Here is a 27955-nt window from a genome sequence, read left to right on the forward strand (position 1 = left end):
GACTGCAAGAAACGAATCCTAAACTAAAACTGTATTTATTTACTGAATAAAAATGTGAATCAGTAGGTGGCGCCTTACAGCAGTGGGAATAACAGGGTTTCCCTGGTTACTGCAGTAAACGAGCTGTCTAGCAGGATTTTATTTGATTTCGTAAACTACACAGCATCCCAATATTCAAAGATTAAATTCGGGTAAACTTTAGCATACTGATACCGAATTTAATACCTTGTAAAATAGCATTTAAGACTTTTTAAGAGCCTAAACTTTCTCTAAATTGATTTATCAATTTTTAATTCTTTTTAAGACCCTGCAGACACACGGTTTCAGTTCAACTCACAGATTAGGTCTGTCTGAGGTATTGGGCGTGGCTAACAAACTTAACCACACCCCCTCCAGTTGTCAATTTTGGCATCGCTGTGACAATAAACAGAAATGGTGAGGAGGAGGAGGAGTCTATTAGGTTGTAATAACTCTCCCAAAACACTTTTCCCCATCTTTCTGAATGACACGCCTACTTTACATCCAATCAGCTCACTGTAAAACAAACAAGCCACACCCACTGTTTTCCACACCCACAGAATTTTTGATGTTTAAAATATGCTAGCTAACATCAAATTAATAAGATATACAGCAAACAAGAAATAAATAAAATAAAAAAGGAATTAAAACAGACAATATCTCAAAAACAAAATCTAATAATTACAAGAATAAAACGTGCAGATTATTTCAATGAGGCAAATGAGTTGATTAGCCATTTGTAATGGTGCACAAATATTTTGCAGCCAATTTAGATCTAATTTTGTCCTCGCCGACTGTTTATTAAAGTTCTTGTGAATGTTGAAATATGAGCTTTACATGAGACATATTTGATCCTTGAAGGATCTTTGACATATTATATGTTTGAATGTTTGATTCCATTCGTGCATTTGCATTTTATAACAGACCCGAAAAATACATAAGAGCCATTCATTGAAATCATCATACCTTTCTCATTTTGTACTTTCTCAATCACCTCTATTCATCATTACATTCCTTTAATAATATATATTTATACACATTTTTTAAAAGGATTAATATCCTGACATCGTTTGAGAATCTGTTCTAGTCTGTTTCATAATTTCACACCGCATACAGACATACACACTCAAACTTTTTAAAGTTGTCCTTGTTTTTAACCTTCTAAAATGTTGTTCTTCTCTCAGATTATATCCCCTTTGTCTTTATCCAAAACACTTTTGTATGCATTTTGGAAGTAATTTATTCCTAGCTTTGAACATGAATTTGCTGTTTTAAATTTAACCAAATCATTAAACTTAAGTATCTTGAATTAAAAAAATAATATATATATATATATATATATATATATATATATATATATATATATATATATATATATATATATATATATATATATATATATATATATAATATAATATAATAATAAATGTGTTTCATGTTTTCAATAATAATAATTATTTGTATAGCACTTTTCAAACTCAACTGCAACTCAAAGTGCTTCACATACAACAAACAAGAATTTCTAAATAAACCAAATAATAAAAAAATGTATAGACAAAAAAGCAAAAAAAACAACAAATAGATACTCAGATAAAAGCGTACATGTACAAGCATAGATCTACACGATCACACAACACACAATAGTCCTTACATATGCATATACATGCAGACACTTTACATGCATACACCAACACAATATACATATATACATAAAATGCATCCACTTCACAAACTATTATGTTCATATGCAACACTTTACCTCAGAAATTCCTGATGTACAATAAAACCTGTGAAGTGTTTTATAAAACAATACAAAGCTTTATTTGTGAAGATTTTGATGTGAATTGCTTTTTCTGTGATCAACAAACTCAAGATCTGTCTCATTATTTTTGGAATTGAGAATATACCAAAACATTTTGGAAAATGTATTAGGTATATTTAGTGGTATAATTTCTGATGTTTTGTCAAATATGAAAATGTTATTTTAGGATACGACCATCTCACTAAAATATTTTTTTTTTTTGCTCGTTCAAACTACTTATTTGAAATGAGCTGAAACAATTTCATTGAGTCAACTTCATTTTTTTGTGTTCAATCCACATAAATTTGTTAAAAGTGTTAAGTTAATTTAATTTGTGTTGGGACAATATGTAGGAGTTGTGTGAAACCCTGCATTTTTTACAGTGCAGAATGAACATCCGGATGCTTTTTTGTTTTTTATCTTAATATATTTTTGGCCAAACATTTTATGCACAAGTGTACATTTTGTAAGCGTAAACCTTTCTTTCTGATTTTTCTTGAAGATTTTTCTGAATTTACTTACAAGAAAGCTGTAAAACTGTGAATCTGTTTAAAAGATACATTTCTGTTTTGCTCCCTATCATGTAATGTGATATAATGTAAATGTTTCATTTTGTCAATAAAAAAATAAATAAATAAAAATGTTCATATGCAAATGTATAAAGGTGTTTCTTAACATGCTTTTTAAAAACATGATTGCTTAGTGCATCTTTCACTTCATATGAGAGATAATTCCACATTTTTGGAGCATAGTGACTAATAGAGGTGCCGCCAGATCGCATCAGATTTACAGAGTGAAATTCTAAAAGTCCATCGCTGGAAGACCATAGCAAACGGTTTGGACTGTATCCCGATAAGCAATCAGAAATGTAAGGTGTCAGGTTATTTTGTGCCTTATAAACTAATAAAAGAATCTTAAAATCTACCCTTTGGTGCAAAGAGTAATTCTATTAATGCTGGTGTGATATGTTCTCTTGAACTTCGTTAAAACTCTGGCTGCTGCATTTTGTTGTCAGTTGCAACTTCCTTACAGAACCCTTAGGTAAACCAATATAAACAGCATTGCAGTAACCAAGCCGAGAGAAAACAAAAGCATGAATTAATTTCTTAGCACTAAAAATATTACCTTATATTCACTGAGAAACTGATAAAAATATTCATTTTCAAAAAGGAACAATGAGCACTGTATAAACTCCTTTCTAAATTGCATCTTTTTTCATTATTTTTGTTAAATTATTATAAGCTTAAACATGCTTTTTTTAATCTTATTTTAATTAATTTTGATTATTAAATGCTTATAATGCTTATTATATTACGAATGTCAAAATATCAGTTGAAGACATCACCAAAATCTGAGATGTCTAAATTGATTATTGCCATTGCAAATAATGTTTAATTTCTCCTTCCTCGCTCTTCACAATGACACTTGATGTTGAATATAATGATTATTATTATTATATTTTTAATCAGTTTGTTCTCAGTGAAGCTACAGCAGATGATCAGCTTCAGTTTTCTAATAATCTGCATGGTTTTGGCTCCATCTCGTGGCTCACTAAAGAAAACTGAAAGGTCTAAAAATCAACATGAGAGAATAAATAATTTAACCTACTTCAGTTATATTTAGGATGATAAACTGTTTCAAGGTTTACTGTGGTTTGGAAAAGTCACATTTTTAAAACAAAACATTTCTGTTATCCAATATATCCTGCAGTAAATACGTTTTATTATGTTTTTAAGGGCCATGGTATCTCTTCAGCTGCAAAGAAGCATCCACATCAAAAGCTACTGGTTATTGTAGTATCATTGAGACACCACTGCAGGTTTTAGTAATAGTTTAAATGTTTGTGTCTTCATCATTTAATTTAACTTTGCCTTTATTGTCAACAGATATTAATTTATTTACTGTTGATATTTCATTGGCAACAAGATTCATTTTAGAAAGTCTAATTGCCAACTAAACACTGAATATGTGTATGCACACACACAAAACTGACAAATGAATATGCATATCAAGTGTAAAAATCCAAAATGCATTTCGGAAAGGATTGCTTTCATCAGGGTAAGGAGTCAACAGCTGCTACCCTGATGAAGGCAGTTCTTTGCTGAAATGTGTAGGTTTTTAAGATTAGCCATGTGAATAAAGGCTTTTTAAGATTTTTTCCACATTTTTCGAGGATCTTGAACTAATTTTTGCTGTTTATATATATAAAAAATGACTGCACACAAATTAATACATTGGGGAAAATATTAAATTATTAAATAAGGATTTTAAAAGAAACAAATTTATATATATATATATGTGTGTGTGTGTGTGTGTGTGTGTGTGTGTGTGTGTGTGTGTGTGTGTGTGTGTGTGTGTGTGTGTGTGTGTGTATGTACAAATTTAGTTGAAAATTTGTAGATTGAAGTGTGTGAGATCTAAATTTAAATGTATAAACTTTTCTAAAAGATGTTTCCTGTCTAAAATATCATTCTAATAAATCTGCAAATGTACACAAAAAAAAATGGAATCTATATTCACAGAGAAATGAAATGGATAAAAATATTAATTTATGCTGAACTTTACCAGTTAAACTCTGCTGTTATTTTGGGATTTCCGCCTGGATTTTGCCTAACCAAATTTAAAAGTTTCCCAAATCCACATGCAGAGGTGTAAATGCTAAAATTTGGTATCATTTTAAAGAAAACCCTTTGAATTTTCATAAAACACTGGTGATAGTGTTTTAAATATCTGTATATGTTGTCTGTGTTATAATAAACACCTAAAGAAAGAGGCGCTTTTTGTATTTTTTTTATAAATTCAAATGTGAAAGTGTACCTTTTAGGTTGTGTGTGGTCTAGCGTGCTGTAATTAATTTTGTTGGTTCCTGCACATGTCTGCAATGATAGGAAAAAAGAAAAATGTCTCCAACATAATCTATGCAAAAGTTATTATGTTCCAACTGATGAGAGGTGCTGTACAAGCCACAGGGAGCGATCATTGTTTACATATTTCACTATTCTTTTGTTTGATCAAACATAATTCACTGTGTTTGGAGCACGCCAGACATATAAAAGGATTACTTATGCACATCAGCTCAAAAACAGAGGAGAATGGCCCTGAAGCGCACAGCATAAGGTGAGAGATGACAGCTGTCTGTGCTATCTGGGGCTGCTTATTGATCATGAATGTATTGTTTTCACTTCTGCGCCATGGAAACTCCCCGATTCATTCAACAACTGTTTGATATGTGAATATAATTCAGTCAAAAGAATGCTGGAACCATATGAGCACCAGCAAGAGCTTTCATTTGAGCTATAACTTGTACATGTGTCATATGAAAAATATGAAAATGAACCAATGTTCAATACCCAGCTCGGGTCTCCAAAATACTGTGTATTTAAGTGTAAATAACTTTTGTACAGTAGAATAAAAACCAAAGTGATGCATATGTGCATAAAATATAGATTCTACACTTTCAAACGACACCACTTACAGGAATCTGGTGCAATGTTAGCCCTTTAAATCTGAAAGCGAAAGTCGATGACGTCACGGACCGGATACGCAGAGTTTAACTGGTTTAAACATGTTTCCAAATTGTATAATTTTTCTTGTTTTCATTATTATAAGCCTAAACCTGCTCTTTTAAAACTGATTTTAAGTAATTCATTAAACTAAATATATTTATAAACTAATAATTAGTAAGTTTAATAATTATTAAGAATGTCAAAATATCAGTTGAAGAAAACACCAAAATCTGAAATGTTTCAATTGATTATTGTCAAAGCAAAGTTTAATTTTTTTATATATGTGTGTGTGTGTGTGTGTGTGTGTGTGTGTGTGTGTGTGTGTGTGTGTGTGTGTGTGTGTGTGTGTGTATGTATGTATGTATGTATATATATGTATGTATGTATGTATGTATGTATGTATGTATGTATACACATATATATATATATATATATATATATATATAAATATATATATATACACACACACATACATACATATATATATATATATATATATATATATATATATATATATATATATATATATATATACATACATACATACATACATACATACACACATACATATACATATATATATATATATATATATATATATATATATATATATATATATATATATATATATATATATATATATATATATATAGCTATAGTTATTTTATGATCATCTGTGTTCTCAGTGAAGCTACAGCAGATGATCAGCTTCAGTTTTCTAATAATCTGCATGGTTTTGGCTCCATCTTGTGGCTCACTAAAGAAAACTGAAAGGTCTAAAAATCAACACGATGCAATAAATATAACCTCCTGTGGTTTGGAAAAGTAACACTTTAATACAAAAAAAATTTGTTATCCCACATATCCTGCAGTGAATAAGTTTTATCATGTTTTTAGGGCCACAGCATCTCCAGCAGCAAAGGAGCATCCACATCAAAAGCTTATTGTAGTATCGTTGAGACACCACTGCAGGTTTTAGCAATTGTTCAAATGTTTTAGTCTTTAAAACTTTATTTAATTTCATCTTTATTGTCTACAGATATTCACTTATTGCTGATATTTATTGGCAACAAGATTCATCTTAGAAAGTCTAATTGCCATATGAATACTGTATATGTAAAGTGCGCACACACAAAAGTGACATCTGAATATATATATATATAAAGTGTAAAAATCCAAAATCAAACAAAAGGTGCTCAGGAGTAGCTCAATTAATGTATTGGTGCTCACTGGGTAAGTGATCAGTCACAATAAACAGCAAAAATCAGTCTAAGATACTTGAAAATTGTGGAAATAATAATAAAAAGCCTTTATTTACATTCTCATCCTTAAAAACCTACATTTTTCTAAAGAACTGCCTTCATCAGGGTAACAGTCTACAACTGTTACCCTGATGAAGGCAGTTTTTTGCTGAAATGCGCAGTTTTTTAAGATTAGCCATGTCAATAGCCATGCCCTGGGGTCCGTTCTTCGTACCTCGCTTAAATGATCTAAGATTATTTTGGCAGATTCTGGATCTTTTGATCTTGATAACTGATCTCTCGCTAATTTGGATCTTCAAACAAGTTCGCGAATCAGATTAGAATGTCTGGATGAACTGATCTGAGATCGCTGCGTGTGTTGTGAAGGACAGATCTATCCATCCTCGAAATCATGATCAGCAATGCAACGATTGGCTGACGGCACAGCAGCGTAATGACATCATCTGATTAATATTCAATTATCCATGTGAGCAAAATTACATCAAATTAGCAGTAAACGGTTTGTTAAATATGACACGCAATAACCTTCCACATTTGTTGTGAGCTGCAGGCTTTCCACTTTCATGTGTCGAGTATTCATCATGTATTTCAATGCAAATCAATGTATTTAGTTCCACATTTAGAAAATATTTTCTTTATTATAGTAGCCGTTTTTTAATCGGTGTAAAGAATAACTGGTTGTTTACAAAAGCATTTTGATATTGGTAAAGGCGTCTGCAACTTTTGGTAAGCATCAAATCACTGTCATATTAACTGTCAAAACATGTTTATGACTGCATAAATGTATTATTGCTTTAAAAAAAAGTCACATATTGTGCATTTCTATTATACACAATTTGTACTAAAGCGATCTAAAAAGTTCATACCAATAAGTTTTCTCTTTGCACCACCAGGTGGCAGTCTTTGTACTTTCATTTCGAGGGTGCAGATTGCATAAGTTTTATTAATATGTATAACTTTATTTATTTTATTAATGACTATAACTTTATATATATAGTTAAAAAATATGTACCATTTTCCCAAGTGTATATAACTACTACTGTAAGAAAATATCAGAATTTGGAACATACTTTCTGTATTATCTTTGCTTGAACTGAGCCGATCTAATCCTGTTTATATGAATTAAACCTGCTCCCGATCAGGTTTGAGCTAGCAGAACTGTTGCTATGACAACAACTCTCGGATCAGCTTTGAAGAACGAAACGATTCTGGATCGTGTCAAATCCTCAATATCCAAATCCAGCTAACTGAGTAATCCATGTACGAAGTCCATGTCCTTGGACTGATTTGTACTGTTTATACATAACATGTACTTTTTTTTACTCTCATATAAACAATAAAAGGCTGGGTTTTGAACACTAAGCCTATAATAAACCACCACCATATAATCCTCCTCTGTAATGTGATAAAAGCTGTATTTGTATTTCTTTCTGAGTTTTCCCTGTTATTGTTTTCTTGACGCATTACCTCTCTTTCAGTGTTGAACTCGTGTTCTTCCTCTGGGCTTCAGCGCCTCCTTAAAGATGGATCCGCCAGCACAAGACTTCTGTCCTCTTTGTGTTTCTTCCAGGTTTCCTGAGCTCGTGTTTTCCCCAGAGCCGAGGCTGAGGAAAGAAACATGTTATGTGTTTTTAATGCGAAGAGCTCATCTTTTCTCTTTTTTCTTGCACTTTATTTTTAAAACTGGATCAAAAATAAACATTTGCCAATAAAAATGACAAATAATAGAAATGTTTCACTTTGAAGGTGTCATCAGCGAGAAATTAGAGTAATTAATGTGCACTAATAATCGTGTGTACAAACAAACAAGTGCATTTTTTCAGCTTTTCAGTATAAATGTTAATTAAATTCAGTGTTTCTCCAGAGCAAATCGCTTCTACAGCATTTCTTTCAGCGTAGCTTTATGAAAACTCCTGGAATTTAAACTAAAATTAGCATCAAGCATTAGCATTCATATTGTATATTATAAACTATAATTAAAGTGCTGACGATTAGTTAAGAAATAAACATTTTGCATCACAAATAACGCTATTAAATACTTATTTAATTAACTTTTAGAAAGATGTTGCCCCTTTAAACGAGCTGAAACTGCTATAAAAACATTTATTATTAACATTAATGGGAATGAGGGTGAAACAGTCATTCATTCCTTTTCAGCTTAGTCTCTATATTAATCAGGGGGCGCCACTGCGGAATGAACCGCCAACTTCACTACAGATCATTTAGCCCTATCCCCCTATAGCGCATGTGTTTGGACTGTGGGGGAAACCAGAGCACCCGGAATAAACCCACGCCGACACGGCCGGGTGAAACATGTTAAAACTATATAGTTACAGTTCTTTGCAGGGCTCAATATATAGTATTCATACGTTTATTATATTTAGTGTAGCTTTATGAAAACTGGAACTTAAACTAAAATTAGCATCAAGCATTAGCATGGATATTTGCATTTCACCTCAACACAAACTATAATTAAAGTGCTGACGATTAGTTAAGAAATAAACATTTTGCATTACAAATAACGCTATTAAATACTTATTTAATTAACTTTTATAAAGGTGTTGCCTTCTAAACAAGCTGAAACTGCTATAAAACATATTTTATTGACATTAATAGGAATGAGGGTGAAACATTCATTCATTCATTCTTTTTTTTTTTCGGCTTGGTCCCTTTATTAATCATGGGTCGTCACTGTGGAATGAACCGCCAAATCATCCAGCATGTTTTACGCAGCGGATGCCCTTCCAGCTGCAACCCATCATTGGGAAACATCCATACACACTCATACACTACAGATAATTTAGGCTACCCAATTCACATTCACCACATGTGTTTGGACTGTGGGAGCACCTGGAGGAAACCCACGCCAACATGAGGAGGATGAAACATGTAAAAACTATATAGTTAGAATTCTTTGCAGGGTTCAACATATAGTATAGATACGTTTATTTAGTGTAGCTTTATAAAAATCTGGAATTTAAACTAAAATTAGCATCAAACATGAGCATGAATATTAGCATTTCAACCTCAATGCAAACTATAATTCAAAGTGCTGTTGAAAAGTTACTAAATAAACGTTTTGCATCGCAAATAACACTATTAAATGCTCATATAATTTGCCCTCTAAAACGTGCTGAAACTGCTATAAAACATAGATTATTAACATTAATTGGAATGTGAAACGTGTGTGAACCACATAGTTAGAGTTCTTTGCAGGGTTCAATATTAGTATACATGTGTTTATTTCATGATTTATTCACATCCACAGGAGCAAAATAAATACAAAATAAGCCAGAAGAAAGATCTCATGTAACAACAAACAAAGTAACGTTAGGTCAATGAAGTTCGACTTACAAACATTGTGAATCTCTGAAGTGTTCAACAGCATCGGAGTTACTTCCCTCCAGTGTTTACTGTTAATAATCCTCACCTCTGATCTCTTCTGTTATAGTCACGTTCATTTTAATCGCTTTTAGACGGACGCAACCGTTTAATCCAACGTTAGTTGGCGCCAACCGTGTGAAACTAATATGACACGATTTTAAGCTGGATCGTGTGTCGTGGTCTGGTATATCGAGGATATAATTAGATTATTATTAAGCATGTAAACGTGTTTAATGTTAATAAAATCTGTTGAGAAGCCATTTTTTCTTAGCTCAAATTGCCCGCCATTTCTATCAGCCGCAGTGCACGCACGCGCGGATAATCGAGTGTTGTGATTGGACGAGCGAACCGCAGACCTGTTCACGTGTTCAATGTCCAGTTGTAGTCTGCAAATGTGCTTGAAAATAGGTGCGTTCGACATGAAGCTCAGCTGCAGCCGGTGATCAACGAGATTAGCCGAGCGCAGGCGGGGCGGAGTTGAAAACGGAGCCGTCAAGACGGACAGCTGGACACTTCGGGACTCAAAGTTGCTGCAGTCATGATGACCGATCACATGGCGTCATCATATTTTTTTGTTATTTTTATTTATAACAACAAAACATTTACAAATAAAACAGAATACAGGCTCTTCAAACTGTAGTTCCTTTTTAAACAATAAGAGAGAATTATGAATAAAATATATAACAAATGCATGAGAGAAATAAGAGGAAATGAGAGGTTAATATAAACATAAAAACGAACAGGTCTATTAAATACAAAGCAATAAGCATAAATTATAGGAGTTAAACATCAATCTTTAGGCTAATACTTCTTGTTTGAATCTGCTAAAAAGGGTTTACATATATGTACATTTATAGATATAAAAATTTCCCATGTAAAAAGCAAAACAAGGTGTTTTGATTAGGTCTTAATAAATGAGATTATTTTGGATAATGAATGAATTTTCAAAAAAGCATTTTAATCCAAAAAGATTGTGTTGAAAAGAACAAAAGGTAAAATAAGTGAGCTATGTAGAAGTTTCCCAGAAAGAGCAGGTAGCCTTTAAACTGCTAGACAGAAAATAAAATATATATTTATATTATAATAATAAAACCATTTTATAATTATTTAATAAAATAGTTCTTTACTTTAATTTGTTAAGAGAGCTTTAGGGTGGCAGGATCAATGATGATGATTTTCTTATTTCAAGTCTGTAAGACTTATTTGAGTTCATATTTAGGTTATTCACTAAAATATACACTAAAATATATCATTTAAATCGTTCGTGGAGATGAATGCAGTAAATAGTCTGTATAAAAAAGTAAAAAAATAAACCTGTGCAAACAAGCTAACCTTTATAACCAGATTATTTAACAAAAGATGATACTGCAGTAAAATATATGTAGTTTTTTAATAAGCAAGATGTGTACAGGATAGAGAGGGTGTGAAAAGTGAATTGTTTGTTTTGAAACTTTTGAATCGGAATTTGTCCAATTATAAACCCGAAATACACGTGTTTGTTGTCATGTGGTGAACTCGGCCAATCGTGTAATATCGGTGTCGTCATCAAAGCTCCTGCAGTCGCTCTTCAGAAGCTGCACGGTCTGAGTTTGCCGTCTGATCTCGGAGCGCTGTCGCGGTACTTTGATGCCACATGTGACAGTCACGTGGCGTCGGCGCAGCATCAATCCGGACAAGATTTCTAACCAGAATGCACCGCTTTAAGACAGATTTCGATCGATCTGCGCAGCGCTGCATGAAGTCGAACGCACCTATTGCCTCACCTTTATATCACAGGTATATTATGTCACTTAAAGGAACTGTTCACCCAAAAGGGGTGATTTTTACAACCTCGTGTAATAACCAGAAATGTTAGTTATGATTAGGCCCACACAGAAGATTCCTGCAGATGTTTAACTCATCATCGAGTCTATACTTATTTATTTGTCTAAATGTGTGTAATTTTATATTTATTCAGTTTTTAAATTGATTTCAGGAATACTATTGACTAATATAAAAGTGTTTATATGATTTATTTACAATACAGTGTGTATATTTTCTGTCTTTTACTACAGTGGTTCCCAACTTTTTTATATACCGCTTGTTAAGTGGTGACGTATTTGTGACGTATGTAATACTGTTTCCGGGTCCAAGCCGCCACTCATTTGAGTTGAGAAATTATTCGTTTATGATCACTTTTAATTCATATCACACATTAAAGTTAATTGTATATAAAGTTATAGTGTACACAACAATCTCTGGGCTTGCTGCATCACAAATACCAAAATTTTAACAATTATAAAAAAATGAATCACTTTCTGGCCATCAGGTATTAGGCATGGACATATATATTGCGATCGTGATTTTCTAAAGTATTAAATCGCTTTGTAAACGTTTATAATTACCACTTCATGAGTCTCCCCATACATTTGAATAGAGCTCTTGGACCCGGAAGCCGCTTCGCGTGACGTCACACTTAACAAGCGGATTGTTAGGCCCCCCTCCACATAAAAGTTTGCAGTAAGGACGACCAAAAATAAGATGCATGTGGCTGTTTCAGGGACACTTTGCTTTGAGAAAAAGGAATAAAATCATAGTTCAAGTACTCACTTAAAACATTTTGGTTAATAATAACCCAACAGGTAACCCATTGATGTTTGTTTTGGCACCGACCTGCTGTTGGGTTATTTTAACCCAATCCATTGAGTTATTAAGGTTAACCCAACAATTTGGATTACAAAAAAAACTAATTTGTTGGGATATTTTGACAAAAAGTGGCTTAACCGCTAATATCTCAAATATGTGTATCATTTCCCCCGAAAAAAAACTGTAGAAATGAACACGGAGGTGGAGAAAGCGCTTTTATCTGTGGATAGATCGGCTATGGAGCGCGCGTTTATATCATCAAATTACGAGTGCTCGGAAACACAACACAGAGGTAATTTGATTTTAAAAAATAATCATTTCATTGCGTTGGAGATCAAATAAACTTTATAACGCAAAAACAACAATCCGTACGCATATTAATTAAGGATGGCTGATGTGAAACTGATGTTTCGACACAGTGTTGAGATCCCGAAGTACAAGTGTTTTGAAACACTGCACCGAAGCATAATCCGAAACACCCAGATCACATGACTAAAGTGTTTCGAAACACCTGGTCTGCGTACGAAACCGCCTACCACTCAGTAGGTACTGCATTTGAATTTAAACATACTACTCGGCCGTTAGAAAAGTGCGTTCTATACAGTGTGAATGTGAAAAGTATGAATGGAATTCGGACGTACTACATCCGCTATTTTGTCATGGTCACGTGACCTACCTGCGTCAGTTGCGTCGCTTCACTACTATCAAAGAGCTTAGAATGACCAAGAGGCGACACTAAATAGAGCGTTCCATTGCAACAGCAGCGCCCAGCAGCAGCCCCGGATTGCACCATTTTGGAGTGAAAGCGATCGGCTGTCCATTGGATCTTATTGCTGTCATGATGGAAAGCAGCTGCTTTGTATTTTATTTATTTATTTAAAAAGCGCATTAAAGCTGAGATACAAACTGAAAGACCATAATACAACACTTACTATCACAATCATCAGCACTTTTAATAGTTTATTTTACAGACTTATAACTTGCTGTTGTTCTATTGGAGTTTTCATTACTAAAAGGCCACCGCGCCATCTAGTGGCTGTTTCTCAAATCGCACTAGAGTGTCGCCTCTTGGTGATTCTATGCTTTTTGCTATAGATATTTCCTGCATTTTATGTTTCCAGTATAGAGTGGAGGAACTATGACGTCAATTTGTATGCAAAAACCCGGAAGCGAGTTAGCATTTTAGCACTTCCGGTTCCCCAAAGTCAATGGGTTTTTTCAATGGGGTTTCAGTAAAATCGCTTAAATAGGAATCATGGCGAAAACAAACTTAAGATACTTTCACGCTTTGTTCTACGACATAAAACACATCTGTTACAGCACACTCCTGAATTTTTGAACCGCTTATGCTTCTTTAAAAGGATGATTGCTATCAAGTTGCTAAATGGGACTACAGGCGGTGTCGGAGACGTTATACGTCATCAGGCTGATCTGGTCTGGAGTGAAGCCCGCTTGTGTTGGGCATTTGGATCTGTCTGTTATTTAGGTATTTTCATGAATAGTATTGTATAGTTCGTAGTGTTTTTCTAATTGGGAATTCAGATTGTGTGCAGATAATTCCTTCACTTGTAAAGACTGTCGAGACAGATTCATTTGTTGATCAATTATTTTAATAAACAATATTATGAAGATACTGCTCACCAGTGCAGCCGGTCTCTCTCCTGCTCTCAGCAATGCAAACGTGTCAATAAATGTATATAAATACATGCGTTAACTGTCATTTTAATGTGATCAAGTGATTTTTTTCCTTTTTTTTTTCTTTATGTGAACACATTTAACTCGGACATAACTGCAATATTTACACTCCTCCATAAAATATATACCATATATGACTGTATGGGCTGCTTTTCACTGTACTTCATGACAAAAAAGGAGTATTGAATGTTGCTCTGTGTCCATGAAGATGGAACTTGCAGGCATTGATTTGATAGACTTGTCCCTCACGCCTCATTTCTGTCGTCTGTTAAGGTAAGCGGGCTGTGTGCACGCGAGCGATACACTTATTTAAATATGTCTGATGAAAATACTATATAGGCAGATTCATACACACAGTTTTGAAACTTTTAGAACAACCGTAAAGCAAAACAGATGTATTTCCCACGTAAAAACTATCCAAAAGGCACAAAGGTCTATGTATTTTTGCGTATTTATTTGTTTATATATAGCGTGGATTATAATATAATATACAGAGAGATTAACTCTTTGTCATGGACATTATTTCTAAAAATAAGCTTGATAAGTTGTCTGTAGCAGGGCGATGCTGACATTACAGACGAGCGCCCCGAGGGCTCCGTTTATAGCCTAATGTTAGCTTTTCAACTCTTGCGTTTGCATTTAAGATCAAAAAGCGCTAAAAGTTGTATTTTGGTGTGAGGATTATCCGGCTGGACAAAACGTGTAAGTGTAATGAACTGTGTTTAAACACAGAGCTTATTATTTGGAATCTTAAAAAAGCCTATGGGAAAATCAGGAGGGAACCAGTTTTATGCTAGCAGCCGATTAGCCTACAAAGTGACGTCATAGTTCCTCCACTCTATTGCTAGCGATGCGACCCGAAATGTTTGGAGCTTCCTCACCCGTGTCCAGTGTGCTTGAGTCATTACTATTAGCTGCTGAAGCCCAATCAGTGAGACTCAATTACAAATCTGTCAATTTTTGGCTCAGCAGGGGATAAAATTAACTGCTAAAAAGTTTGTAACAATATGACGCGACTCTTTACAGAGCTCGCTGAGGCCCCCTTGTGGGCCGAACCCCCCATGTTGGGAACCGAATAAGTGCTGTAGGCAAGTTTCAGGTATGTAGAGTGCAAGAAGAAGCAAAATATTAGTAATTTTTATTTATTTATTTATTTATTTATTTTTGTAGTACAGTTAGCGGTGGAGCCAGAGAGGCAATTGCAGATTAGGAAGTGTAGTGGAGACTAAATAGTTGAGTTTTTAGTGGTTTCTTGAAGACAGCGAGTGACTCTGCCGTTCTGATGCAGTTAGGGAGTTCATTCCACCAACTGGGCAGATTGAGCGCGAGAGTTCGGGAAAGTGATTTCTTCCCTCTTTGGGATGGAACCACGAGGCGACGTTCATTCACAGAACGCAAGTTTCTGGAGGAAACATAGATCTGCAGAAGTGAGAGCAGATAAGAAGGAGCAAAGCCAGAAGTCACTTTGTAGACAAACATCAGAGCTTTGAATTTGATGCGAGCAGCAACTGGCAGCCAGTGCAAACGGATGAGCAGCGGAGTGACATGTGCTCTATTAGGTTCATTAAAGACCACTCGTGCTGCTGCGTTCTGAAGCAGCTGAAGAGGTTATGATACTAGTTATGATGAACCAAATGGTGGCAAAACAGGACAGAAACGCACATCATCAAATACAGTTGTAGTTTTCTATTATATTATTTAAAGTAATATACTATTATACATTGATTTAGTCTGTTTGAATGGTTCTTGCTTTATTGTTTATTTTAATGTTAATTTTTGATCATATTCCTTCTATACCAGAATCTGTGAATGTCATTTTTATTTGTCTTTTAGCATATTTTAGTAAATAAAACAAGTTAAACTAAATGTAAATGAGATGAAGTGTTGGCAGCTATTTAAAATATGAGCTTTTAACGTTTAAAATCTGAATTTTTATCAGAAATGAAGTGAGAAAATGTATTTATACTTAAATTTTTTTGATTATTTTATATCATACAAATTAACAGATTTTTTTGATCAAAATCAAACAGAAATCTATGCAAAAGAGAGATTTATTTACATCCCCTGCCAAAATTCTGATTACAGATATAATTTCTAGTGAGTATTTAGTTAGAACAAATTTTTTTTTTGTTACAATTATGAATTTCTAATGGAGCTTGTGACCCCCAAAATAACAATTAAACACAAACATTGCATACAATGGAGCGCACACACACACACACACACACACACACACACACACACACACACACACACACACACACACCAACAGCAACTACACAAACAAGCTTATAGTCATTATTCATTTGTTGAACTTAATATGAACCTCACTAATGAGATGGTGGCCACAGTGTTTACTGCACAAGGCTATTCTTGGTTTAATTTTGGAGACCTCCACCTGGAGATAATCCCATTTAAGATGGTATTAAACTCTGATTGACATTTTGATTGCTTCCAAATGTCTATTGGATTGAGCTACCACCTTAAATAAAGGTGTAAAAACAGGGGCAGCACATTTTGTCCACTTACCGTGTAAATCAGAATGAACTACCACCTTAAATAAAAACACAGGTTAGCACATTTTGTCAGCTTCAAATGTCTACCGGAATAAATTTCCACCTTAAATAAGGATGTAAACACAGGGGTGGCACATTTGTATATGCTTCCAAAAGTCTATACCACATTAAAAAAATATACCACCTTCAATAAGAATGTAAAATCAGAGAGAACTGGTTTTGTCACCTTCAATTACCTATTGAAATTAACTTCCACCTTAAATAAGGATGGAAAAAACAGGAGTAGCCCATTTTGTTAGCTCCAAATGTCCATCAGAGCTTTTTCACCATTATTTAAGGTGGTATTTAACTCTTATTGAAATTTGGAGATAAACATTTTATAAGTTTACAAATGTCTATCAGAGTTAAGTTCCACCTTAAATAAGGATGTAAAAACAGGGGTAGCACATTTTGTCCACTTAACATGTGAAGCAGAGTGAACTACCACCTTAAATAAAGATTTAAAAACACAGGTTTGGCACATTTTATCAGCTTTAAATGTCTTTCGGAATAAATTTCCACCTTAAATAAGGACTATCGCCCTAAATGAGGGTGTAAAAACAGGAGGAGCACATTTTGTAAACTTTCAAATGACAATTAATTTTTTTCACCCTTATTTAAGGTGGTATTTAACTCTGACATTTGGAAGATTGACATTTTGCTTCCCAATGTCTATGGAATTAAAGTACCACCTTAAATAAAGATGTAAAACATTGGTTGGTACATTTTATCAACTTGAAATGTCTTTTAAAATAAATTTCCACCTTAAATGAGGACTACCGCCTTAAATAAGGCTGTAAAACAGGGGTAGAGCATTTTGACAGCTTCCGAATACCGCCTTCAATACTGCCTTAAATAAGAATCTAAAACGGGTGGCACATTTTGTCTGCTTAACATGTAAATCATAATGAACTAACACCTTAAATAAGGATGTAAAAACACAGGTTGGCACATTTTATCAGCTTCAAATGTCTATCTATCCACCTTAAATGAAAACTACCACCTTAAATAAGGGTGTAAATAAAGGATACAGCTTCCAAAAAGACTATCACAGTTCAATACCCCTTAAATAATGTATGCTCCCTTAAATAAGGATGAAACAACTTGGCACATTTTGTCAGTTTCAAATGTCTTCCAGAATAAATTTTCACCTTAAATGAGGATTACCGCCTTTAATAAGAGTGTAAAACAGGAGTAGCGCATTTTGGCAACTTCTAAAATTGTATTAAAGCTCAATACCACCTTAAATAAGAGTCACCACCTAAACAAGGTTGATGTGCTGATGTGATACCACTGTTTTTACATCCTTAATTAAGGCGGTATGCCTTAAGGATGTCAATACAGTGGTAGCACATTTTTCAGCTTGAAATGTCTGTCGAAATAAATTTCCACCCTAAATGACAACTAACACCTTAAATAAGGGTGTAAAACAGGAGTAGCGCATTTTGGCAGCTTCTAAAATTGTTTCAGCTCAATACCACCTTAAATAAGGATTGCCACCTTAATTAAAGATGTGAAAAAAGTGGTAGCACATTTTTTGGAATTCAATACCTTGAATAAGGGTGTAAAAACAGAACTAGCGCATTTTGACATCTTCCGAGAGTCTATCAGAGTTCAATACCACCTTACATAAGGATGTAAAAACAGGGACAGCACATTTAATCTGCTGCAAATGTCTATTGGAATGAACTACCACTTTAAATAAGGATGTTACAACACAGGTTCACACATTTTGTCTGCTTTAAATGTCTTTCGGAATAAATTTCCACCTTTATTGAGGAGTGTACCGTGTAAGTGTGTAAAAACAGGAATAGCACATTTTGACAGCTTCTGAAAGACTAATCAGAGTTCAATACCACCTTAAATAAAGACTATCACCTTACATAAAAATGCAAAAACAGTGGTAGCACATTTTATCAGCTCCAAAAGTTAAGCAGAGTTCAATACCGACTTAAATAAGGTATACCGCCTTAAAAAGGGGTAGCAAATTTTGTCCTCTTACCATGTAAATCAGAATGTACTACCCTTTCAATGGATGTAAACACACAGGTTGGCACATTTGGTTAGTTTCAAATGTCTATCAGAATAAATTTCCCCCTTAAATTTGGATTACCGCCTTAAATAAGGATGTAAAAACAGGGGTAGCGCATTGAATCAGCTCCAAATGTCTATTGGAATAAATGTCCACCTTAAATGAGGACTACTGCCTAAATAAGGATGTAAAAACAGGAGTAGCACATTTTGACAGCTTTCAAAAGTTTAATTGGAGTTCAATACCACCTTAAATAAAGACTACCACCTTAAATAAAAATGCAAAAACAGTGGTAGCTCTAAAAGTTAAGCAGAGCACCACCTTAAATAAGGTATACCACCTTAAATAAAGATGTAAAAACACAAGTAGAGCATTTTGACAGCTTCCGAAAGTTTAGCAGAATTCAATACCACCTTAAATAAGGTATACCGCCTTTAATAGGGACGTAAAAAAGGGGCAGCACATTGTGTTCGCTTACCATGCAAATCAGAATGAACTACCCTTTAAGTATTAAGGATGTCAACACACAGGTTGGCACATTTGGTCAGTTTCAAAAATCTTTCCGCCTTAAATACCGCCTTAAATAAGGATGTAAAAACAGTGACAGCACATTTAATCAGCTCCAAATGTCTATTGGAATGAACTACCACCTGAAATGAGGATGTAAAAACATGTAGCACATTATGCGCGCACACACACACACACACACACACACACACACACACACACACACACACACACACACACACACACACACACACACACACACAAAAGAATACAATGAGCAGACCCGTCTAAGATGAAAATATAAAACACGTCTTCTTTATTTCCTGTATATAGACATATACCACTTGAGATTTGGAGAAGAGCACATATGAAGGCTATTTTTAATGATGGATCTCATCAGACAGCTGAATGCAGAGACAGAAAAGATCTCAATTACAAATAGTAAAAAAACCAACAAAAAACATCAGAAATTAAACCTCTAAAACATTTCTAACGCAGATACAGAAGTCTGTCAAATACAACTGTCTGCAAGTGGCTAATAACTGTTTTCATCTGTACACGAGAGAAAAGATTTGTACAAAATAAGAGATCTACCACTCAATAGGAGATGGATCATAACAGTACATAATATGTACAATATCAGATGAAGCCGTGGAGTAGGGGGACGCGGACTAAAGGACACTTTGCAGTATTTTTCTTTGTCGTCAAATGAGTGAAATTCACCACAATAAAAGCTCGGGAAAGAAACGTCTCTTATTTTGAGTGATCCTTTTTTGGACACCGGCGTTTTCCGGAGGAGAAATGAATCTTTCGTCGACTACGTTTGAAGCACTACAGTCATAAAGAGAAGAGAATTTAAATTAAACGCAGAAAACACAGATATTAACGTTTGGAGACTGAAAAAAATGAGCTATTGTAATTTTGCACATTCAAATTGAACACCGACAAGCTTATAAGGGCCGAGAAAATATATATATATATATATTAAAATAAAAGTGCGAGCGTCTGAAATCACGTCACGGACAAACGCAGACCAGAAGATAAACAGTTCAATCCAGGCGAAACCGGATGGAAGTTCAAACAATGGTTCAGAAGGATTCATAAAGAAGTAAAATAAAGAGGCGTTCAAGTTTATCAGGAAGTCTATCATTGGGCTCGTTCGCTAAAAATCGTTTATTTATGCCATTACCGTTATCCTTCATCTACAGAAAGGCACTCTATGCAAATAAAGGCTTGGTCGAAAGAGAAAGTGGGCGAATAAACGCTTGAATATTGCCTGTTAGTAATGCTTGTACTTTTAAATTTGCGTTTACGTTAACAAACAAAACTAAATAAAACATAGTAAGGCCGTTTACCATTGTTTGAACAACCAAAACCCTCCCCTGGACGAACTTATTGCCAAAGAATTCGCACAAACGTGTTTTTTTTTTTCTTATCGATGTTTCGAACGGCAAACGTTAAGACTGAAATGACACGTAAAAGACACAAACCACCGAAGAGACCAAAAGTGCTGCTCTCTCGGCCTCCGAACAACCTGAGAATCGCTCCGAATACAGTCACGTCAAGTGCTCATGCGCCTGTTTTCATTCGCTACAGGCACAGCGTTTAAGAGAGAGAGAGAGAGAGAGAGAGAGAGAGAGAGAGACAGATGAACGAAAGAGGACAGAAAGGACTGGACGAGGGTGTGGGACGGGATAGTTTGCGGGTCCGCTGCGTCGGTGAGACTGGGCCGGTGTTCTGACGAAATGTGCTAAATCCGCAGAATGTGCTAGCGCTAGATCTGACATGTTTCATCTAAAAAAAAAAAACAAGGGAAGCACATCTTATTCACTTCAAATGTGTACTGGAATAAACTTCCACCTTAAATTAAGACTGCCACCTTAAATTGGGACTACCACCTTAAATTAGGACTGACACCTTGAATTAAGACTGACACCTTAAATTGGGACTACCACCTTAAATTAAGACTGACACCTTGAATTAAGACTGACACCTTAAATTGGGACTACCACCTTAAATTAAGACTGACACCTTGAATTAAGACTGACACCTTAAATTAAGACTGACACCTTAAATTAAGACTGCCACCTTAAACTAGGACTGCCACCATAAATTGTGAATACCACCTTAAATTAAGACTGCCACCTTAAATTAGGACTACCACCTTAAATTACGACTGCCACCCTATAAATTATGACTGTCACCTTAAATTAGGGCTACCACCTTAAATTAAGAGTGCCACCTTAAATTGGGGCTACCACCTTAAATTAGGACTTCCACATTAAATAAGGACGTAAAAACAGGAGTAGCACATTTTGTCAGCTTCCAAATGTCAATTAGAGTTACATACTACCTTAAATAAGGATTACAACCTTAAATGAAGACAGAAAAAACAGAAGTAGCATATTTGGGCAGCTTCCAAATGTCCATCCGAGTTGAATACTACCTTAAATAAGGTTGTAAAAACACAGGTTGGCACATTTTGTCAGCTTTAAAGGTCAATCAGAATAAATTTCCACCTTAAATGAGGACTACCGCCTTAAATAAGGCTGTAAAAACAGGGGTAGCGCATTTTGTCAGCTTCAAAAAGTCTATCAGAGTTAAATACCACCTTAAATAAGGTATACCACCTTAAATAAGGATGTAAAAAAACAGGAGTAGCCCATTTTGTCAGCTTCCAAATGTCCATCAGAGTTTTTTTAACCCTTATTTAAGGTGGTATCTAACTGATTGACATTTGGAAGATTGACATACTGACTGCTTCTAAATGTCTATTGGATTGAGCTACCACCTTAAAATAAAGACGTTAAAACAGGGGTAACACATTTTGTCCACTTAACATGTAAATCAGAATAAACTACCACCTTAAATAAAGATGTAAAAACACAGGTTGGCACATTCTGTCAGCTTCAAGTGTCTATTGGAATAAATGTCCACCTTAAATGAGGACTACTGCCTTAAATGAAGGTGTAAAAACAGAAGTAATGCGTTTTGACAGCTTCCAAAAGTCTATCAGGTTTCAATACCACCTTAAATAAGGTTGTAAAAACAGAGAGAGCACATTTTGTCAGCTCTAAATGGCTATTGGAATGAACTTCTACCGTAAAATAAGGATGTAAAAACATGTAGCACATCATGTCAGCTTCCAAATGTCCATCACAGATAAATACCGCCTTAAATGAGGATGTACTGTAAAAACAGGGGTAGCAAGTAGAACGCATTTCGATAGATATTTAGAGCTGACAAAGTGTGCTACCCCTAATTTTACACCCTTATCTAAGGTGGAAGTCCTAATTTAAGGTAGAAAGTCGTAATTTAACGTGGAAGTTCTAATTTAAGGTGGATGCCTAATTTAATGTGAAAGTCCTAATTTAAAGTGGAAGTCCTAATTTAAGGTAGAAAGTCGTAATTTAACGTGGAAGTTCTAATTTAAGGTAGAAAGTCGTAATTTAACGTGGAAGTTCTAATTTAAGGTGGATGCCTAATTTAATGTGAAAGTCCTAATTTAAAGTGGAAGTCCTAATTTAAGGTGGAAGTCCTAATTTAAGGTGGAAGTCCTAATTTAAGGTGGAAGTCCAAATTTAAAGTGGAAGTCCTAATTTAAGGTGGAAGTAAAAATTTAAGGTGGAAGTCCTAATTTAAGGTGGAAGTCCTAATTTAAGGTGGAAGTCCAAATTTAAAGTGGAAGTTCTTATTTAAGGTGGAAGTCCAAATTTAAGGTGGAAGTCCTAATTTAAGGTGGAAGTAAAAATTTAAGGTGGAAGTAAAAATTTAAGGTGGAAGTCCTAATTTAAGGTGGTTGTTAACTCTAACACATTTGAAGCAGAGAAGTTGTGATAGAGCCCCTGTGTTTTTAGATGAAACATGACAGATTGAGATACACTCTGAGGGTTTAGCACATATCGTCAGAACACCGGGTTTGGTTTGAGATGTGTGTGTGTGTGTGTGTATTTGTGTGTGCATGTGCTTGTGTCCTCTAGTGGCCATCCTGAGTGCCGATCATGTCCTCTGCACGCCGGTGTGTTTCCAGCGCCTTCACGGTGCTCGTGTCCTGAGGAAGCTCAGACTTACGCCGCATCAGCGGACGCTCCTTACGCTGCTCTCTGTGCAACTGAACACACACAACAACACACACAAGATTACGTCTATATAAACACACAGTTTAAGCATAATGAAAAATTACTCTTGCCCTCAACTGCATACTGTGATTTCGGAAAGATCAAGTGATGCTTCTGAATTCAGCGTATCAACAAACTATGATTTACATCTTACTGGATATTCACATTTTTAAATTTTCAATAATATTTTCATGATTTTAAATTGAATAAATGCAGCTTTGTTGAGCAAGAGGCTTGTTTCTTACTGGAGTGGCTTCTTCTTCTACAGTTTTCTTCAGCATCAGGACGTCTTCAAGCATCGGCCCATCAGTCTCCATGTCCATCGGACTGCAGAGGCTATTGGCGTCGATGTACATGAGAAACTAAAGCACAAACAGCTTTAATAAAACTTCTAAAAACAGAATAAAAAAATAAATAAACAAATAATAAATAATATAAAAACACATAAATATGAATAAATGAAAATAAAATAATATGAAATAGCATAGATGGTTAAATAGATAAACAGACAAACAGACCTAAACTAACTAGCCTAGATGGATGGATGGATGGAATTAAAATTGATTTATTAAAATAGAATTAATTCAATAATAATTTAAAAATTTAACTATAAAAACAATCACATTTATAAAATATTAAATAAATGAAAAAAATATTAAATATTTTTTAATAAATGTAAAAATAAATATAAAAATATAAATAAATATGAATTATTGAAATGAAATGAAAATAAAAATAATATAAAGCAACATAGAAAGACAAATTAAAGTTACATAATTAAAATACAATTCAATAAAAAAATTATTAATTAAAAATATATTTTTAGAAAATTCTATAAAACAAATATGAATTAATGAAATGAAAATAAATGAAATAATCATAAAATGTACCTAATACCTAATAAAATAACAATAATAAATAGTTAAATGAAATAAATAATTAAAATAAATTAATTAAAATTAATTTGATTAAAAAATAAATTTGAAAATAAGAAAATTAAAATCTATAAAATTTATAAATAAATAAATATGAATGAAATTAAAATAAATAAAAAATGTTTTTTTTTATTAAACGGACTGACGGACTAACAGACAGACAGAGTGACAGACGGACGGACGGACAGAAGGATGGATGGATAGATGGATAGATGGATGGAGGGATGGAAGAATGAATGAATGGACGGACGGACACAGACAGACAGACAATACAGACGGATGGAAGAATAGATGAATGGAAGGACACACAGACAGATGGACAGACAGACAGATAAATATATATATGGATAGATAGACAGACGGACGGATGGAAGGATGGCTAGATAGATAGATGGCAGACAGACAGATGGAAGGATGGAAGAATGTATGAATGGACGGACGGACGGACAGACAGACGGATAGATAGACGGACGGAAGGATGGAAAAATGGATGAATGGACGGACAAAAGGACAGACAGACAAACACAGACAGACGGATGGATGGAAGAATAGATGAATGGGAGGACACAGACAGACGGACAGACAGATGGATAGATAGATGGACGGACAGACAGACGGAAGGATGGAAGAATGTATGAATAGACGGACAGACGGATAGACGGATGGACGGACGGACAGACAGACGGATAGATAGATGGACAGATAGACTGACAGACGGACGGAAGGATGGAAAAATGGATGAATGGACGGGCAAAAAGGACAGACGAATGGAAGAATAGATGAATGGAAGGACACAAAGACAGACGGACAGACAGATGGATAGATAGATAGACGGATAGATAGACGGATGGAAGGATGAAAGAATGTATGAATGGATGGACAGACGGACGGACAGACAGACAGACGGATAGATAGATAGACGGATAGACGGACGGAAGGATGGAAAAATGGATGGACAAAAGGACAGACAAACAGACAGACGGATGGATGGACGGATGGACGGATGGATGGGTGGATTGATGGATAGATAGATTTAATAAATTAAAATTAATAAAAATTAAATAAAAAATTTAAGAAAAAAATATATAAAATAATAATAATATAAAAAATAAATTTAAATAATCATCTAAAAAAATATAAATGAAATGAATATAAAAATAGAATAAAAAAAGTTAGATGTAGCCAGACATACAGACAGAAAACAAAATAAAAAAATCAATAAAGTAATTAATTAAATTAAATTAAATGCAGAAAATTTTAATTGATGAGAAGATCACAAGAAGTGTTATGAATATTCATGCACTGGTAATGAGATGCGCTCACCTGTGGGTTTGATTTGGCGAGATTCTCGATCTTGATCCAGGCCTCCTCGCGCTCTTTCCACTTGGCTTTCTCTCTAGTTTCACACACAGAGAAGAGTAAAAACTGAGTGAAGAGAGCTCGTGACAGTGTGTGAGAGTTACTGAAAGCTCTTCCTACTTGTTTTTCTCGGCTCTGAACTGCTGTGTGCAGTCATCAAACAGCTTCTGGTTCATCTCCATAAACAGCTTCAGAGCGTTGTAGATCAGCCCGTGAATCGTCCTCAAAACAGGAAGAGGAAACCGTCTTTAGTTCTGTGCTTGTTTTGTTGTGTTTTAACCCATTAAACATCATTTTAACTTACATCACATTTTTACAACTAAACCCTAATCCAATCACGACACACTATATATCAGCAGAAAGGTCCAGGACTTCTGAATACATCTTTCACCTCAGTTTTTAGTTACATAGGAAGAGCAACAGATTAAAGCACATTTACTGTCAGCCAACAACCTGTGGGAGCATTTATGAATATATTTTTAAACTATAATATTATAAAATCTACCCATAAAGCAATCATGACCAACTATATATCAACTGAAAGCTTAAAATGTCTAGTTTTTATATCTGAGGATTTTGGATAGACATTACTGACCGACAGTTCTTTATTATTGTGCAACAAGAATACTCAGAGTTGTAAAGCATTACTTTGCTACAGCAATCCACATTTAACATTGTGTTTAGATGATTTTAAAAGCTAAATTCAACTCAAATACCACCAATCTGCCCAAACTACAACAGAATTTGATGTCTACTTTACAAATACTGTTGAACGATCTTAATGAGAATTGGATTAATAGCTCTTGTTTTGCTAATGGCTAACAGTGTGTGCTTTACCAGAACTCTAGTCATTTGAACAGCATAGTACCTTTATTTGTTAGTTAGTTTAGGGAGATGTTGCCACGTGTAATTGTGTTTTGAAGAAGTTATGAAGTGTAGTTAAGCGACGTGCTGAAGATTACGCTTTTGTTTCTGCATTTTTCTTTGGTAATTAGTTTAGAGCAGTGGGTCACCAAACTTGTTCCTGGAGGGCCGGTGTCCTGCAGATTTTAGCTCCAGCCCTAATCAAACACACCTGAACAAGTCAATCAAGCTCTTTCTAGGTATGCTTGAAACACCCAGGCAGGTGTGTTGAGGCAAGTTGGAGCTAAACCCTGCAGGGACACCGGCTCTCCAGGACTGAGATTGGTGACCCCTGGTAGAGATCTGCACGGGACTAAATTTTGAATCCCGCTCCCGCCTGCCAGGTTTTAGCCCGAACCCGACCGCTCCCGCTTACATTAAGCACTTGTTGTCCCGCTGCACGACCCGCCCCGTTTGTCTGTATAAACACACACACACACAGCACCAAGCACACACACACACAGACAAAGCTCTCTCTCTCTCATCCGCGCACGCGCACTAACACACACACATAAGCACCAAGCACACACACAGGCAAAGCTCTCTCTCTCTCTCTCTCTCTCTCTCTCTCTCTCTCTCTCTCTCTCTCTCACTCTCTCTCTCTCATTTGCGCGCGTGCACTAACACACACACACACATAAGCACCAAGCACACACACAGGCAAAGCTCTCTCTCTCTCTCTCTCACTCATATTTCACATTTTAGGTGCTTTATTGGCATGACAAATAACTGTACATTCGTATTGCCAAAGCAGTGCAGCGTCGCTGCGTACAGACAAGACAGTGCAAAAAGGGCAGTAGTGCAAACAAATATAAACATAAAATATAATATAGAAATATAAAAAAAAATAAAAATAGATTAATAAAAATAACAATATATCAGTAAAACTAAAAAATATTAATAAAAATAAAAATAGATTAATGGTAATTTGTGAAACAGGATGAAAGTGGTGACAATATTATCAACAGTAAGTCCACGAGTAAAGAGTTCCTGTGTTGTGTGTTGGAGACAGTGGAGCGGATCATTGTGGGTTCCTCAGACGGTGGCAGGAGTGCACAAACTGAGCTGCTAACACACAGCAGCACACACACTCCCCCAGGAGGATGGGCAGTTTCTCATTGTTCGGCAGGGACTCAAAGTTTTTGTGTGTGTGTGTGAGTTTCGGGTAGAACTTCTCCCGGATCTCTGAGTATTTTGTGCACTCCGTAAGGAAGTGCAGTTCTGTTTCAATCGGCTGCTGAGGGCAGTGTGGGCA

At 34.9% G+C, this 27955-nt stretch overlaps 1 protein-coding gene and 2 long non-coding RNA genes across 4 annotated transcripts in view; 1 reads left to right on the top strand and 2 right to left on the bottom strand.

Annotated features, from left to right (window-relative positions):
• Positions 1-27955, top strand: part of LOC147839507 (uncharacterized) — a 519823-nt gene that overhangs the window by 451405 nt on the left and 40463 nt on the right. The gene's annotated exons all lie outside the window — the stretch shown is intronic.
• Positions 13530-27955, bottom strand: part of LOC147839513 (uncharacterized) — a 243096-nt gene continuing 228670 nt past the window's right edge. Inside the window, exon 3 of the long non-coding RNA XR_015519216.1 lies at positions 13530-13568. This is a non-coding gene — a long non-coding RNA (uncharacterized LOC147839513). The remainder of the gene's footprint in view (positions 13569-27955) is intronic.
• ppp2r5cb (protein phosphatase 2, regulatory subunit B', gamma b) overlaps positions 22458-27955 on the bottom strand; it is a 61272-nt gene continuing 55774 nt past the window's right edge. For both annotated transcript variants that reach the window (NM_001044821.3, NM_001362603.1), the window contains 4 exon segments: positions 22458-23496; positions 23749-23865; positions 25762-25834; positions 25918-26019. In NM_001044821.3, coding sequence (NP_001038286.2) covers positions 23362-23496; positions 23749-23865; positions 25762-25834; positions 25918-26019 — 427 coding nt within the window. In that variant the 3' untranslated portion in view covers positions 22458-23361.

The sequence above is a fragment of the Danio rerio genome, chromosome 20 (genome assembly GCF_052040795.2).
Source record: "Danio rerio strain M-AB ecotype USA chromosome 20, GRCz13ab, whole genome shotgun sequence".
In the NCBI taxonomy this organism is placed as follows: Eukaryota; Metazoa; Chordata; class Actinopteri; order Cypriniformes; family Danionidae; genus Danio; species Danio rerio.